At 45.8% G+C, this 17,041-nt stretch overlaps 1 protein-coding gene across 13 annotated transcripts in view; it reads right to left on the reverse strand.

Annotated features, from left to right (window-relative positions):
• The window catches only part of LOC106609381 (liprin-alpha-2), a 207,449-nt gene extending 191,092 nt beyond the window's left edge, over positions 1–16,357 (reverse strand). For 7 of the 13 annotated variants that reach the window (XM_045722130.1, XM_045722127.1, XM_045722128.1 and 4 more), the window contains exons 1-2: positions 16,047–16,354; positions 9,596–9,844 (exon numbers count right to left, since the gene is read on the reverse strand). In XM_045722130.1, the coding sequence (XP_045578086.1) occupies positions 9,596–9,838 (243 nt within the window). In that variant the 5' untranslated portion in view covers positions 9,839–9,844; positions 16,047–16,354. Of the gene's footprint in view, positions 1–9,595; positions 9,845–16,046 lie in introns of all 13 variants that reach the window. The other 6 variants (XM_045722136.1, XM_045722132.1, XM_045722131.1 and 3 more) reach the window with 3 other exon arrangements.
• Positions 16,358–17,041: the final 684 nt, after the last annotated feature.

Consider the following 17,041-nt stretch of genomic DNA (forward strand, 5'->3'; position numbering starts at 1 on the left):
AGTTTAAATCGGGTACGTTTTTTCATCCGGCCGTGAAAATACTGCCCCCTATCCATATCAGGTTAACAAGAAATTTGTGGAGTGGTTGAAAAACAAGTTTTAATGACTCCAACCTAAGTGTATGTAAACTTCCAACTTCAACTGTATGTTAATGTGTGCTATTTTCATCACTTTTCTGGGATGCTTCATTGTTTTTATCGCTTACTGGGAAGCTTAGCAGGAGTAGATATGCTCAGGTTATTTATGTTAGTGCAGAGTGAGATGCACACAGTGGACTTCCTGCTAGCGCACACCGCCTCCATCCTATCAGTATAACTGGTTCATGGGCACATGATTACTGCATACAATAGCTGTAAGATCAGCAGAGGCATTCAGGGCATTAGGTTACTTACATTGTGTCTTCCAGCGCCCCTGGGATAATGTACATTTGCTGAAGCATTATGACAACTCAGCGACACAATGGTAGGGATTAAATGAGCTGGACTTGGGTCATTGATAAGTCATTGTCTCAACACAGCCTTATAATGCTGTGAAAGGATCCAGGAACACAAATGATTTGGGTGGATCCCATCCTCCTTATAAAATGAGCTTTGTTTCCAGAAAGTATCAAAATTGTCAATAAATGTTACACCCACAGAGCTGCAATAGTCTCATAGCCAGTTATGGAGGGCTAAAAGTCTGCTGAACCATTCAATGCCATGATTTAGGGACAGATATTATGGGGCGTTTGTTGGTGTCAAGTAGTGACCCAATCAGTTATTTAATATCCATCTTCAACTGTTCTGAGCTGAGTTTCCCAGTGGACCAGTAGCAGTAGAAATGAACAGCCGGAGCAGCCTTTAGATAAGGCGGCCATGTTTTGGTAACTAAACAGCGTAGGGAGTGGGAGACACACAGAGGGCCTGGGGCTCTCTGACTACAGTACAGTAACACAGCTGAGTGCACCAGAGGAGGAAGCCTGTTTCAGGGGGAGAGTACACACAGGCAGGTCACATGGTTCCAACACCACGCTGCAGGCCCTGTGGCTGTCTGCGCACGTGTGCGCTCCCTCCCTCCCTCCCTCTCTCTCTCACTCACTCACTGACTGACCCACAAGTAAGGTGTTGTTGTGGGGACTCCTTCAGCTGGTGAAGGAGTCCCCCGAAGCGGATCCTCTGTTTGGACCACCATCCAGGACAATGGATCTAATCGCAGTAGCCGACCCAAAACAACGGTGCCGCAGAAGGAGCAGACGGAGCGCCCTCCTGGTCAGGCTCCGTAGACAGGCACATCACCCAACGCCCCAGAGTATACTACTTTCCAATGTCCAGTCTCTTGACAGCAAGGTAGACAAAATTCAAGCAAGGGTTGCCTTCCAGAGAGACATCAGAGATTGTAACATTCTCTGTTTCAAAGAAACAGGGGCAGCAGGGTAGCCTAGTGGTTAGAGCGTTCGAATCCCTGAGCTGACAAGGTACAAATCTGTTGTTCTGCCCCTGAACAAGGCAGTTAACCCACTGTTCCTAGGCCTAGGCCGTCATTGAAAATAAGAATTTGTTCTTAACTGACTTGCCTAGTTAAATAAAGGTAAAAATAAAAAAATAAAAAACATAGCTCTCTCGGGATATATTGTCAGAACTGGTTCAGCCACCGGGCTTCTCCATTCATCGTGCCAACAGACATAAACACCTCTCTGGGAAGGGCTGGGGTGTATGCTTCATGATTAGCAACTCATAACAACATGTGGGTTCGATTCCCACCGGGGACCAGTACGGAGAAAAAAAAAGAAATGTATGCTAAAATTACAAAAAATGTCAAAAAATGTAACATACAGGAACTCAGGTCCTTCTGCTCACCTGACCAAGAATTCCTCACAATCAAATGCCAGCCATATTACCTTCCAAGAGAATTCTCGTAAGTTATAGTCACAGCTGTGTACATTCCCCCTCAAGCAGACACCAAGACGGCCCTCAAGGAACTTCACTGGACTCTATGTAAGCTGGAAACCATATATGCTGAGGCTGCATTTATTGTAGCTGGGGATTTTAACAAAGAAAATTTGAAAACAAGGCTACCTATCAGCATATTGATTGCGCTACGCGCAGGGGTAATACACTCGACCACCGCTACTCCAACGTCCACGATGCATACATGCATTCTTAGGCAGAAACTCAAACAGTGACGAGAACCATTCAACGCTGGTCCGACCAATCGGAAGCCATGCTTTAAGATTGTTTTGATCACGCGGACTGGAATGTTCCGGTCAGCCTCAGAGAATAACATCGACCTATACGTTGACTCGGTGAGTGAGATTATAAAGAAGTACATTGGAGATGTTGTACCCACTGTGACTATTAAAACCTACCCTAACCAGAAACCGTGGCTGGATGGCGGCATTCGCGCAAAACTGAAAACGCGAACCACCACATTTAACCTGTTTGGTATAGGGGGCAGTATTTTCACGGCCGGATAAAAAACATACCCGATTTAATCTGGTTATTACTCCTGCCCAGAAACGAGAATATGCATATAATTAATAGATTTGGATAGAAAACACCCTAAAGTTTCTAAAACTGTTTGAATGGTGTCTGTGAGTATAACAGAACTCATATGGCAGGCCAAAACCTGAGAAGATTCTATATGGGAAGTGCCCTGTCTGACCATTTCTTGGCCTTCTGTAGCCTCTTTATCGAAAATACAGGATCTCTGCTGTAACGTGACATTTTCTAAGGCTCCCATAGGCTCTCAGAAGGCGCCAGAACGTGGAATGATAACTCTGCAGTCTCTGGGCGAAAAACAGTAGGGGTTTTGGAGAGTGGTACTTCTGAGAACAATGACACTGTCGTGCGCGTGCATGTGAAGACTCCATTTTCTTATTTCAGTGTTTGAACGGATACAACATCTCCCGGTTGGAATATTATCGCTATTTTACGAGAAATCGCATAAAAATTGATTTTAAACAGCGTTTGACATGCTTCGAAGTACGGTAATGGAATATTTTGAATTTTTTTGTCACAAAACGCGCCGGCGCGTCACCCTTCGGATAGTGATTTGAACGCACGAACAAAACTGAGCTATTTGGATATAACTATGGATTATTTGGAACCAAAACAACATTGGGTGTTGAAGTAGAAGTCCTGGGAGTGCATTCTGACGAAGAACAGCAAAGGTAATCCAATTTTTCTTATAGTAAATCTGAGTTTGGTGAGTGCCAAACTTGGTGGGTGTCAAAATAGCTAGCCGTGATGGCCGGACTATCTACTCAGAATATTGCAAAATGTGCTTTCACCGAAAAGCTATTTTAAAATCGGACACCGCGATTGCATAAAGGAGTTCTGTATCTATAATTCTTAAAATAATTGTTATGTTTTTTGTGAACGTTTATCGTGAGTCATTTAGTAAATTCACCGGAAGTTTCGGTGGGTATGCTAGTTCTGAACAAAACATGCTAATGTAAAAAGCTGGTTTTTGATATAAATATGAACTTGATTGAACAAAACATGCATGTATTGTATAACATGTCCTAGGAGTGTCATCTGATGAAGATCATCAAAGGTTAGTGCTGCATTTAGCTGTGGTTTTGGTTTTTGTGACATATATGCTAGCTTGAAAAATGGGTGTGTGATTATTTCTGGCTGGCATTCTCCTGACATAATCTCCTGACATAATCTAATGTTTTGCTTTCGTTGTAAAGCCTTTTTGAAATCGGACAATGTGGTTAGATAAAGGAGAGCCTTGTCTTTAAAATGGTGTAAAATAGTCATATGTTTGAAAAAATGGATTTTTTTGCATTTTTGAGGTATTTGTAATTCACGCCACGCTATACCATTGGATATTGGTGAGGCGTTCCGCTAGCAGAACGTCTGTCCCTAACAGGTTTTTAACCATGGAAAGAGGTCTGGGAATATGGCTGAATATAAACAGTGTAGTTGATGACTACTGCCCCGTAGCACTCACTTCTGTCATCATGAAGTTCTTTGAGAGACTAGTCAAGGATCATATCACCTCCACCTTACCGGCCACCCTAGACCCACTTCAGTTTGCATACCGCCCCAACAGGTCCACAGACAACGCATTCGCCATTACACTGCCCTATCCCATCTGGACAAAAGGAATACCTATGTAAGAATGCTGTTCATTGACTACAGCTCAGGATTCAACACCATAGTACCCTCCAAGCTCATCATCAAGCTAGAGGCCCTGGGTCTCAACCCCGCCCTGTGCAATTGGGTCCTGGACTTTCTGAGGTGGTGAAGATAGAAAACAACATCTCCACTTCGCTGACCCTCAACACTGGGGCCCCACAAGGGTGCGTGCTCAGCCCCCTCCTGTACTCCCTGTTCACCCACGACTGCGTGGCCATGCACGCCTCCAACTCAATCATCAAGTTTGCGGACGACACAACAGTGGTAGGCTTGATTACCAACAACAACCTCTCACTCAACGTCAACAAAACAAAGGAGATGATCGTGGACTTCAGGAAACAGCAGAGGGAGCACCCCCCCATCCACATCGAAGAGAAGGTGGAAAGTTAAGTTCCTCGGCGTACACATCACTGACAAACTGAAATGGTCCACCCAAACAGACAGTGTGGTGAAGAAGGAGCAACAGCGCCTCTTCAACCTCAGGAGGCTGAAGAAATTTGGCTTGACACCCAAAAGCCTGACAAACTTTTACAGATGCACAATCGAGAGCATCCTGTCGGGCTGTATCACAGCCTGGTACGGCAACTGCACCGCCCTCAACCGCACGGCTCTCTAGAGGGTGGTGCGGTCTGCACAACGCATCACCGGGGGCAAAGTACCTGCCCTCCATGACACCTACAGCACCCGATGTCACAGAGAGGCCAAAAAGATCATCAAGGACAACAACCACCCGAGCCACTGCCTGTTCACCCCGCTACCATCTAGAAGGTGAGGTCAGTACAGGTGCATCAAAGCTGGGACCGAGAGACTGAAAAACAACTTCTATCTCAAGGCCATCGGACTGCTAAACAGCAATCACTAACTCAGAGAGGCTGCTGCCAACATTGAGACCCAATCACTGGACACTTTAATAAATGGATCACTAGTCACTTTAAATAATGCCACTTTAATAATGTTTACATATATTACATTACTCATATCACATGTATATACTGTATTTTATACTATCTATTGCACCTTGCCTATGCTGCTCGGCCATCGCTCATCCATATACTTATATGAACATATTCTCATTCACCCCTTTAGATTTGTGTGTATTAGGAAATTGTTGGGGAATTGTTAGATTCCTTGTTAGATATTACTGCACTGTCGGAACTAGAAGCACAAGCATTTCGCTACGCGCGCATTAACATCTGCTAACCATGTGTATGTGACCAATAAAATGTGATTTTGATTTGATTTGAAGAGAGCAGTGGTCCACTGTAGCAGAGGTTTGGAAGAAAATATCACAGGGATGAATGAATAAAAGAAGATGTGCTTTTGCATCGGGAGTTGAAATACTGCTTTTAAAGGGCACAGCAGAGGAATATCTCCAGTATGTTTTAGTAGTCTAAGCTAACTCCCCAATGACCCGAAGCTCATATGGGCATGTTCAACCTTAGCATACTGAGTAAGGCGGGACTCCTACAGGTGCAGGAGTGCTGTCAAAGTCAGACAGTGTGGAGAGAGCAGGACACAGAGCCACGGCCGTCTCTGCTCTGGGCAGCCAGTCAGTCCATGTTGTTTGGACGGCCATGACAGAGACAGAGACACCACAGAGAGAGAGGCTCCAGCAGGACCTGAGCCCACTGCCAGCTGGGTTTGTTGTGCTACCAGCTGAGTGGCCGTCCAAAGGCCCTCTCCCTCTCTCACTAGTCACTACAGTTTCGGGTGAACGTGCCCGCCACATGCTGCCCCTACAAAGGCAGCGGCGGCTTAACCATGCCGTTAAAGTCAGTGGCTTCTTGGCAGCTGGTGCTGCCATACATGGGTTCCAAGCGGGCATGAGCTGCAGACACAAAGGGAGCTAATGGCTGCCCTCTGCCCGCCACCGCTCCATGTGTGTCCCCCCCCCCCACACACACCTCTGTTCTGGACCACAACACAACGGACGGAGGGAGCGATGGATGGAAAGAGGGATGTTATTGCATTGTTATGCACAACGCGGATAGGATATGACCTCGAGGCGTGGAGGGGGACGGAGGATGTCACTCCAATCAGCCAGACGTGACGTGACAAGGACCAGAGGAGCCGTGACCCTGACAGAGAAATGGAGAGAGAGCGAGAGGGAGAGAGAGAAAGAGGGACTATAGGGAGGAGGGTTGGGAGGGGCCTATCTGAAGCCTGCTGCTACAGACCTCTCTGTTAGTTGAGAGAGAGATACCGGTGTGGCTCCATCACTGAATGAGGCCACTTCCATTTCTGAAGAACGTCTCTGCATCTCTCCTCATCTCACCACCCTCTCTACACACAAACAAGCACAAACTCACTCACCCGGCAGCTATCTCTCGACCTCTTTAAGATCTACCCTAAATAATTATGTCTACCAGCTTACTTAATTCCCTGCACTGCTTTGTAGTACTGAAAAAAGCTAATGGTTCAAAGTGCTTTGAAAGATACTACAAACATAACCAAGCACTCTCAAAATGATTTAACATATGACAGTCTACTACAGATATACACTGAGTGGACAAAACATTAAGGATACATTACTAATATTGAGTTGCACCCCCTTTGCCCTCAGAACAGCCTCAATTCGTCGGGGCATGGACTCTACAAGGTGTCAAAAGCGTTCCACAGTTGTGTCAGGTTGGCTGGATGTCCTTTGAATGGTGGACCATTCTTTATACACACGGGAAACTGTTGAGCGTGAAAAACTCAGCAGCATTGCAGTTCTTGACACAAACCGGTGTGCCTGACACCTACTACTGAACCCCGTTCAAAGGCACTTAAATCTCTTGTCTTGCCCATTTACCCACTGAATGGCACACTTACACAATCCATGTCACAATTGTCTCAAGGCTTAAGAAGCCAACCTTTCTCCTGGGTAAGAACCTCCCCACAATTACAGAGGTCCAACGAACTGCCTCATGAAGCATTAGTGTGATGCTGATATCGTACAGGCTTATAAAAATGCTGCCACCAATTTAATTAATGGAAGCATTTGTGCATGGGGGTAACATCAGGGGAGGGATCCAGATTGCCTGGTGACATCTCATTTAAAATGGTGCCTAGGAGCGCCACAGAATAGTACGTCAACATCGCTGTCATTAAACAGTGACAAGCCGTACATCATTATCTGACTTTTATCTGTGTTTTACAAGCAGAGGAAACGTCTGTCAGAAAACATGGGATAATGGCAGAGCTATTTCATTTTGTCGCCATTTCATTTTTCGTCCCCAGACGTTTTCATCCGGGAATGAAGCGGCATAAATTGATAGACATGACGGGAAAGATGCTCTCAATACTCCTACCACTGCTGCAGATGTAAGCACTGAGTTGGAGTTTGAAGTAGAGGTTGTAGCTCTAGAAACATGTCCTGTGGAGCGCTGTGGCTATTTTAATATCTACCTGACTTTTCTTCTCATCAATCAGGGCAATGCATACTGACAACTGAACGGTGTTTCCAAACAGAGCACTACAAACCCTCAGTCTTTCACAAGGAGCTGGTTATGGTCCAGTATCACTCTTTCACTTCCCCCAGCCAGCCTCTCTACTGTACAGTGTGCCGGTGTTATAATAGCAGCTGAAGAGGGTGAGAGGCAAAATATACAGTTGGAGCAAGAATCCAAATAACCCTGAGTTCAAACACAGTCACATGAATGAATAAATCACAACACATACAGTCACTGAGGCTAAAGATGGAACATAGAAGCCACAGACTCACAGGGGATATACTGACATACATCTACTGTGTAACCCTATGACCGGGTCTGTAACCCTATGACCGGGTCTGTAACCCTATGACCGGGTCTGTAACTCTATGACCGGGCCTGTAACCCTATGACCGGGTCCGTAACTCCATGACCGGGTCTGTAACCCTATGACCGGGTCTGTATCCCTATGACCGGGTCTGTAACCCTATGACCGGGCCTGCAACCCTATGACATGGTCTGTAACCCTATGACCGGGTCTGTAACCCTATGACCGGGTCTGTAACCCTATGGCCGGGCCTGTAACCCTATGACCGGGCCTGTAACCCTATGACCGGGTCTGTAACCCTATGGCCGGGTCTGTAACCCTATGGCCGGGTCTGTAACCCTATGGCCGGGTCTGTAACCCTATGGCCGGGGCTGTAACCCTATGACCGGGTCTGTAACCCTATGACCGGGTCACCTATAAAGGTTAATGGTCCATATCTAGGTTATATCAATTCTAAGAAAATACATTTAAAATGTTCCAGAGGTAAGACTATATCATAAAAAAACTACTTTTTGGTACTATTATGTGATTTCAGACACATTATTATGGTATTATAAGACACGACAACCCCTTTTAAGTAAGTGTTTGCCTGTGTGATCAAATCACAGCCAATACAGTCTGTGTGCTTTGCTTGTGTCTCTAAACCATGTGGATTTACTGTCGGTATCGGCCAGCACCGCCTGTGAACAAAGTCCTCTTTTCTTCCAGTCAAACCTCAAGAGAAGCAGGGGGAACTTGTGACTAGAATTATTGACACACTTTCTACCAGCGAGATAATCTCTACTTTAATAGGAATTATTACGCAAGCAATTATTTGCCCATGTCGCTGGGAAATGAACAACCAATGAACACACTACACCCAAAATGTCAGCGCAATTCCATTCCATTTCACTGCTCCTCACTGTATTCCAAGTTGTGTTTTTATTGCCATGGGACGACTATGGATGAGTGCATTTACATTACAGTTCTTTAGCAGACGCTCTTATCCAGAGCGACTTACAGGAGCAATTAGGGTTAAGTGCCTTGCTCAAGGGCACAGACAGATTTTTCACCTAATCAGCTCGGGGATTCGAACCAGCGGCCTTTCAGTTACTGGCCCAACGCTCTTAGCAGCTAGGCTACCTGCCGCTCTTGAAACTAATATTGTGTAGCAGCTCACTTTCAATGACATGAATATTGCAAGAGATATTATTTTTACTGCTCTAATTACGTTGGTAACCAGTTTATAATAGCAATAAGGCACCTCTGGGTTTGTGGCACGCTTTGCGTCATGCCTAAGAACAGCCCTTAGCCGTGGTATATTGGCCATGTACCACACCCCCTCAGGCCTTATTGCTTAAATATAGAAATTGGACCATACTGTATGGTATGTGCAATGAATATACAACCTTTCTCATCTCTGAAGTGGAAGGAATAGCCTTGATGGACCCCCCAACTCCTAGTTGTAACCTAGGTGTATCACATGGTCCAGAACGTTGTGCTCAACACACATGGAAGGAATTGGCTCCTATGCTGTACAATACTTGTGGCAGAGCGGAGCTAAGAAAATGTGCACAGTTGTGTTCTATCAATTTCTATGCGTTTTTATCTCAGAATAGAATTGGACCATACAGTATGGGCATTGTACACACAACCACTGTCATCTCCAATAGCCATGATGGACCTTCATGTTACTGTATGCTTAACATACACTAAGAAGGAAGAGGCTCCTGGGTGGAACGGTATGTTACCTGAGGCAGGGCGGAGCTGAGCTGGCGCTGCAGTGAGTCCCGGTCGTAGATAACGTCCTCCAGGTGCTGCTGGGACAGCCCCAGGCTCTCCTGGGTCTCCCTCAGCGTGTCCAACAGGCGGTCTCTCTCATCCAGCATGTTGACCATCAGCTGCTCAAAGTGGGAGTCTGGGTCCGAGGTGCTGCTCTGGGAGCCCCGCTGAGCCGTGTCCTCGCTGATGGTGGGCATCACCTCGCACATCATCTCGCCCTGGGTGGGGGGAACGGGGTCAAAGTTTAGCCAGGTCAGAGAGTGATGCTCAGTGGTTGTTCTATGGGAGGTAGGGCTAGGGAGCTTTATTGTGATGTTGTTACAGGAAAACCTCTTGGATCTTACAACAGTCTAATGATCAAGTCATAAACCTGTACATAAAACTGATCTTTTAAGTGATTATTAGGCGATTCATTCTGTGTTTCAGTCATAAAAAATACAAAGATCTCGACCAGAAATAGAGATGATGTAGTCCTACACTTTCAGAGCTGCAGCACTGTGAGCCTCCATCTCATCTAGAGGCAGTATGAACCCAGTGTTTCCTGTGTTTACAAAGCCTTGATTGGTGTCACCTTCCCTCAGACTCAAAGACACCAGGGACATGACGTGAGGGATGACAGAGGAGAGGGTCTCCACTGTAGGGGGCCAGATGGCTTAGAGAGCTCTGGTCCTCAGTGACCTCCTGCTTAGGGCAGGGAGATTCTCTTGGCAAGAATGTGTGTGTGTTGTGTGTGTGTGTGTGTGTGTGTGTGTGTGCATTGTGTATGTGTGTGAGAGAGAGAGACACACTTGGAGCATGGCTCCACGTCTCTCCAGTGTTTCAAGGCTGTGTCGACGTCTTGGGAGGCTGGCCGTTCGTTCTGCCCTAGTTTTAACACTCATACTATTTAATGGGCCAGCCTGTGTCTGGTTGCATAATGCAGCAGATCTATACTATTGTGAATATTTGAAGCTATATCATTCCTAGGAGGTTTTGGCTGATCTTTGCCTTCCACCTCCACCGGTCTGTACCTTGTCAGCTGTGTCCACAACTTCACAGATGCAGATGTTGACCTATGACAACGCAGCTCTTTAACCATCCCCATTACTCACCACATTAACGCATGCATGGAACAACCCTACATATCTAAAACACGCATTCACACTGTCCTCTTGTCCAACATTCCATCACTTCACCAGAGACGTGAACCGCAGACACTACAAATGTGAAGTCACAGAGACACAGACCGATAGACAGACCCATGGTCAGTCCCCTCACCATCGACGGGTAGCCTATATAATGGCAAGTCTGTCTCCCAGCAGCCTCTCCTAGCAGGAGTCTGGGGTCTCAGCGCTGGCCCCGGCACACAGCCAGGCTCCCACCGCCTCCCGTTCAGACACCATCCGTTACCATTTAAACCTGAGAGACCAGACTAGACTAGAGAGCTGGAGTCCGTGATGATCATGCGGTCTAGCTGTATAGTAAAACCCTACTGTTCCAAACACAGGTTGTGTACAGCGGAGGACCTAACTACAGATGCTCATAGGGCTCATGTCTTTAAACAGGAAGAGAAGAAACAATTGCAGCAATCCTGAGTGTCGCACACTGTTATCACACAATAATAACTCATCATTTAATGACACCAATTAGACTTGATTACAGCTCATTCAACTTAGTGTCTCAGCTACACAGAAACAGGTCCCCATCTCATCATCAAAGAAAACACAAAAATTCCACCAATGGATTTTCCCATTTCTACAACTATATTAAAGCAGATTTCGGTTGGCTCCTTGGACAAACGATTTTCTCCCATAATGCCCGGGTGCCACTGTATATTGTCGCTACGCAGCGGCACGCTTATATAAGCTGTGAATTCTACCAAGTACAGTGGCAGGCGGGCGGGAAGGGGGACAGGCGGGAAGGAGGGCAGGCGAGCAGGGAGGCAGGCGGGCGGGCAGGGGGCAGGGAGGCAGGCGGGCGGGCAGGGGGGCAGGGAGGCAGGCGGGCGGGCAGGGGGGCAGAGAGGCAGGCGGGCGGGCAGGGGGGCAGGCGGGCGGGCAGGGGGGCAGGGAGGCAGGTGGGCGGGGGGGCAGGTGGGCGGGCAGGGGGGCAGGGGGGCAGGGAGGCAGGCGGGCGGGCAGGGGGGCAGGTGGGCGGGCAGGGGGCAGGGGGGCAGGGAGGCAGGCGGGCGGGCAGGGGGGCAGGTGGGCGGGCAGGGGGGCAGGGAGAGAGGTTTGAGTTAGTGTGTGTTGGCTTATGAACTCCCCCATGGCTTCTTAAACTAACATAGAACACACAGTGAACATTGTTTAGTGTCTCAGGCTGTGTTTGTAGTAGACTGCTTCTTATTGCCATGCACCGTAGTGTGAACGTGATGCAGTTGGTTTAAGATACACCCAGGACAGAGCTAACAGCTCATTAGCTTTCATGTCACCGTCTAAGGGGTATAGTCACATGAAACAGACAGAAATGTGTGTACTGCTGTGTGTAGCATAGTGATACAGATACCTCTCACAGAGGCCTACAACCTAGTCTGACCATATCTGTATATTACACTATCATGGGCCAGTTATTAGGCTGTTATCAATATGTCGTCAATAAAACAACTCTATAAACAATTCAATCCTTTCTTTTGACCTTTATGTCAGAATAACCACACGCAATAATGAGACAAACCAGAACAAATGGATGTGTAGTCTATAAATGCAGTACAGAAAACGAGGCAGGTTAAGTCGATAGAAAGTATATCAAAGAAAATAAGACCAGCGCGACAGCTTCAGCGCCCAATTCTAACTACCTCATAAAACCACTAAAACGCAAGGACAAGGATGAAATGGAACGATATCCAATCAGAGAGGCTCAACAGAACACATTCTGCACCACAGAGGCAGCGGGAGGTGGGAGGAACGTGCACTGGCAGGATCAATGGGTGTTGCTCCCTGTGCCATATGCCAATTAATGAATAATTCAGAGGGATTGGAGGGCTGGGTTCCCTTCCCAATCAGTGCAGAGAATTTTGTGCAACTTTCAGCGCGTGTTTACAGTGAACACTGAGGCTGTACCCTTACAGTTTTAGACATTAGCCAATAGGCTATTTGAGCATAATGTAGGCCTACCAACAAAACCAATGGAGCAAATCCTGTAACATTTTCACATGGAAATAGCTTTTGATTTCTATGATATAGCCTACAGTAGCCTATATGTGGTGTTCAATGCAGGCCTACATTGCATGAGACTTTTAAAAATGTTTTTACATTAATGTCTTGAAATTAATATTTGTTTTACTTAGTCTGTAACACCATGGGCCTGTAAATTGTGTTGTATGATGCAAGAAACCACTTTAGAAAATAAAACGTATTATTACCATACAGAGAATTAGACAATGTAGGCTTCCCCTCTGCCTATTGGCTTATTTACATATTCAAGCCTGTGTCAAAATACAACACTGCACCTTTAGTTTTTTATTTAACCTTTATTTAACTAGGCAAGTCAGTTAAGAACAAATTCTTATTGACATTGACAGCCTACCCGGCCAAATTGTGCTAATTGGGCACTGCCCTATGGGACTCCCAACCACAGCCAGTTGTGACACAGCCTGGAATCGAACCAGGATCTGTAGTGATGCCTCTAGCACTGAGATGCAGTAAATTAAGCAATAACGCCCGAGGAGGTGTGGAAAATGGCCAATATACCACAGCCAAGGGCTGTTCTTATGCACGACGCAACACAGAGTGCCTGAACACAGTCCTAAGCTGTGGTATATCACAACCACCCGAGGTGCCTTATTACTATTATAAACTGACTGGCTACCAATGTAATTGGAGCAGTAAAACGAAATGTTTTGTCATACCCGTGCTATACGGTCTGATATACCAGGGCTGTCAGCCAATCAGCATTCAGGTCTCGAACCACCCAGTTTATAATGTTGATTCGACCACAGAAAAAACGTTGATGTATATACGGCAAACTCAGTGAAGTTCAATCTATTGTCTCTGCACGGCCAGGCATTTCTTCTGTGCAGCAGTCCTGGAGGAAGTGTGCGCAGCTTAGAGGGTACATTGGTGCTGACTAAAGGCAAATCTACTTTTAAATAATGTCCATGTTTGATTTCTTGGCATGCGCCTAGGCCCAATGTGCAGCAGTGGAATGCTTTGGTGATCTTAAGTGTATCGGAAAACTATTAAGTCACACTCACTCATTCTCACTTTGACACCAGTAACACATGGACAGGTGGAAACAGATGACACAGCAGTTTTGTGAATGAGGGAGAAGATAAGAGAATTCCCATTCATACGACAGCCTATACCCACAAATACACTTCAGACAACAATACTGTTGGCTGCCAAAAAGACAGCTATTCAACCCCTTCCAATGCAATCACTGCAACAGAACCCTAGTCTCTTGAGAAGCAGGTTCACAGAACATTAGCATGGTTGATGATGGAAGATCCCTCACATTTAAACAATACTCAATCCACTGCAAGTCTAGGACCTCTCCATATGTTTAATGAGTCAGAAATTCACAAGGCAAGGAGTGCCTGGCTTTCTGACGTGAAATCAATTTCCTCTGACCATCCCACTGAGCTCACTACATTGTGGGTGTAATATAACCCAACGTAGACACAAATGTAGGGCAAAGGACCTGTGAGTGGCTGATTCATTGAGTAAAGCCTCACGTCTCACCCCGCCCCACTGACTCTCACAACTAGTGAATGGGCTGCCGACTGGGCGGGGTGGGGGTGAGAGGGGGGGTTGAGTGTAGAGTTTCACCCAGCACGCTGTCATTAAGGAGCAGGAGGGAGTGGGCAGAGGAGGGTTTACGTGTGTGTGTATGTATGTATGTATGTATGTATGTATGTATGTGTGTGTGTGTGTGTGTGTGCGTGCGTGCGTGCGTGCGTGCGTGCGTGCGTGGGTGCGTGCGTGCGTGCGTGCGTGCGTGCGTGGGTGCATGTATGTATGTATGTATATATGTATGTGTGTGTGTGCGTGCGTGCGTGCGTGCGTGCGTGCGTGCGTGCGTGCGTGCGTGCGTGCGTGCGTGGGTGCATGTATGTATGTATGTATGTATGTATGTATGTATGTATGTATGTATGTATGTATGTATGTATGTATGTATGTATGTGTATGTGTGTGTATGTAAACCAGCGTTGCCCAAGCACGGTCTCACCTATACCCCAACCCCCTACAACAAGGTCATGCAAACAATCAATCGATGGAGATGAATAATAACACAGATAGAACTGGGCCAAAAAGACAATGAAGGCCAGATCTGATTTGCAGCCGGTCGCCAGGGTCAGTCTGACATCGTTTCAACGGCAAAGCCGGGCATTTTATGCTACCTTTACTTTGGCAATCATGTAAATTGGGCCATAAAAAATTACATGAAATTATAATTTTATAGACATAAAGGCCGCTCTCTCTCTCTCTGCCTGCTACTACAGGTAGCCCTCTGCATGATCCCATGTAGCAATAAGGGCTGTTCTCTCACCAGACATATTAAGCACAGTGTATTGGCATGAAGGAGGTCCATCAGAGGAAAATCAACTCAGTTGTATACTCATTAAGGTGAAATGATTATCTTGCTATATCACTGGTCTACATTAGACGTGCACATGGATCCAGTAGGAGGTGAACCCAAAGCAGCATCAGAGAGCCTGAGCAGAGCATATGTAATAATGGTATGGCTTGTACATATGGTTTCATCTGTCCTTTTCTACATTAACGCAGTGACAAAGAGCATAACGATATAACTTGCATAATTGAATGAGATGTTAATGTGTTATAATTACTGAGTCAAGGGCATATATGTGATTGAATGAGGTATTCATCCATCTATGTGTGTGTGTGTGTGTGTGTGTGTGTGTAGCAGAAGGAGCCTAAATGCCCAATATTCACTCATTCCTCAGATGTGTACAGTATTCACTGCTAATGTAGAGGAGGGGCACATATTCTTCTCATGACAACCCTCTCAGTGTTCTATTCCTCAGAAACACATGACATGCGCCGGAATAGTGAGCTAATCTCATTTTTGCACAGTAGCATTGTTTTCCATGCTCTTAAATGATAATTGGGGAGAATCCTTAGCCATTTTTAAGTGCATTACATCATGCATGCCTCTCCATCCCGCCCCCTTTAACTATCTCTTTCGCTACACTCTGACAGTGTCCGGATTTTCTGTAGCTCTCCACTATATTATAGGCATTGGTTACATACTAACGCAAAATGTAGGCTATGGGCACGTCCGTTTATATTTAGTAGGCTACTCCAGCATCTTGCACATTATTAAGAAGTTGAGGGTGAGTGGTTGCCTATTTCTAAATCACCTTGGGCGCGCTCTCTGTGCTGAACAGCAGGTCGTGGGGTGCAATCATAATCTCGACAGGCAAATGGTAAAACAATCAATGACATTCTATTCGCCGACATCAGTCTCCATACTTACGTTTTTTTCCCTGTAGGTTACTGTATGTAGGCTCCTTCAATGGATCAATGACAACTGCGGTCTCCGCGAGCTAACGAAATCTCACAGCTGGGACCATTAGCGGCCAATCCAGTCCTAGGATGAAGCTTCAATGGCAGAACGCAGCGATAAGAAAGCTCCGATGAAATGTGCCGAGGCATAAACCGCTGGCATTTTCAAAAACTTGAAATTGCCCTGTTCCGTGGTGACATTTGGTTCTCCAGATATACCCATTGGTAAAAATATGGCACGTTACAAATTCCTGATGCGAGAAGAAGAGTCGGTAAAGACCATTGTTTCAGCTGGCGGAGGGGAGGTGTGCTGTATCTTAAAGTTGCAGTTGTTCAATTCTCTGCTCACCAGAACATGGTCACGATACATGGAATTTGTGTATCAATTATATATTTTTTCTTGGATGAAAAATGAAGCACAAGTTGTATTTACAAGTATAATAGCCTAATGCGTAATGGGCAGCCTAATGCTGTGCATTCTGATGCTAAATTACATTTGGAAGTGTCAGGAATTTGCAACATGACTGTATGATATGGAATCCATATTGTGTTAACATTACATATATAAATATCCCTTTTAAAAATACAGTCATCCTATTGTCACAACCTAATGTTATGTCATTTAAAATGTATTTTTATTAGTCCAGTTAGCCTATTGAAAACACACATCACAGTTTTACAATCGGATCGATGCATTCACAAAAACCAGATTCCCTCCACTTCCCTGCGTTGTCACCTTTCCCTTTAACAGAGATGGTTTCTGCCAAACTCGGAATAAATTGTGTAGTAATCGAGCCTGTGCTTCCAATTATGTTAACATCTCCCCAGACGACTGCAACGTTGACCATATCTTTAGTTGTTGCTATTTAAACCTACAACATTTTGCCCGAGATATTAGGCTCCGTGGAGCATTTATTGGGCACGCAGTAAAAGTTTTTTATTTTTTTAAGACACCCCTGAGGACGT

The sequence above is a fragment of the Salmo salar genome, chromosome ssa07, assembly GCF_905237065.1.
Source record: "Salmo salar chromosome ssa07, Ssal_v3.1, whole genome shotgun sequence".
Taxonomy (NCBI): domain Eukaryota; kingdom Metazoa; phylum Chordata; class Actinopteri; order Salmoniformes; family Salmonidae; genus Salmo; species Salmo salar.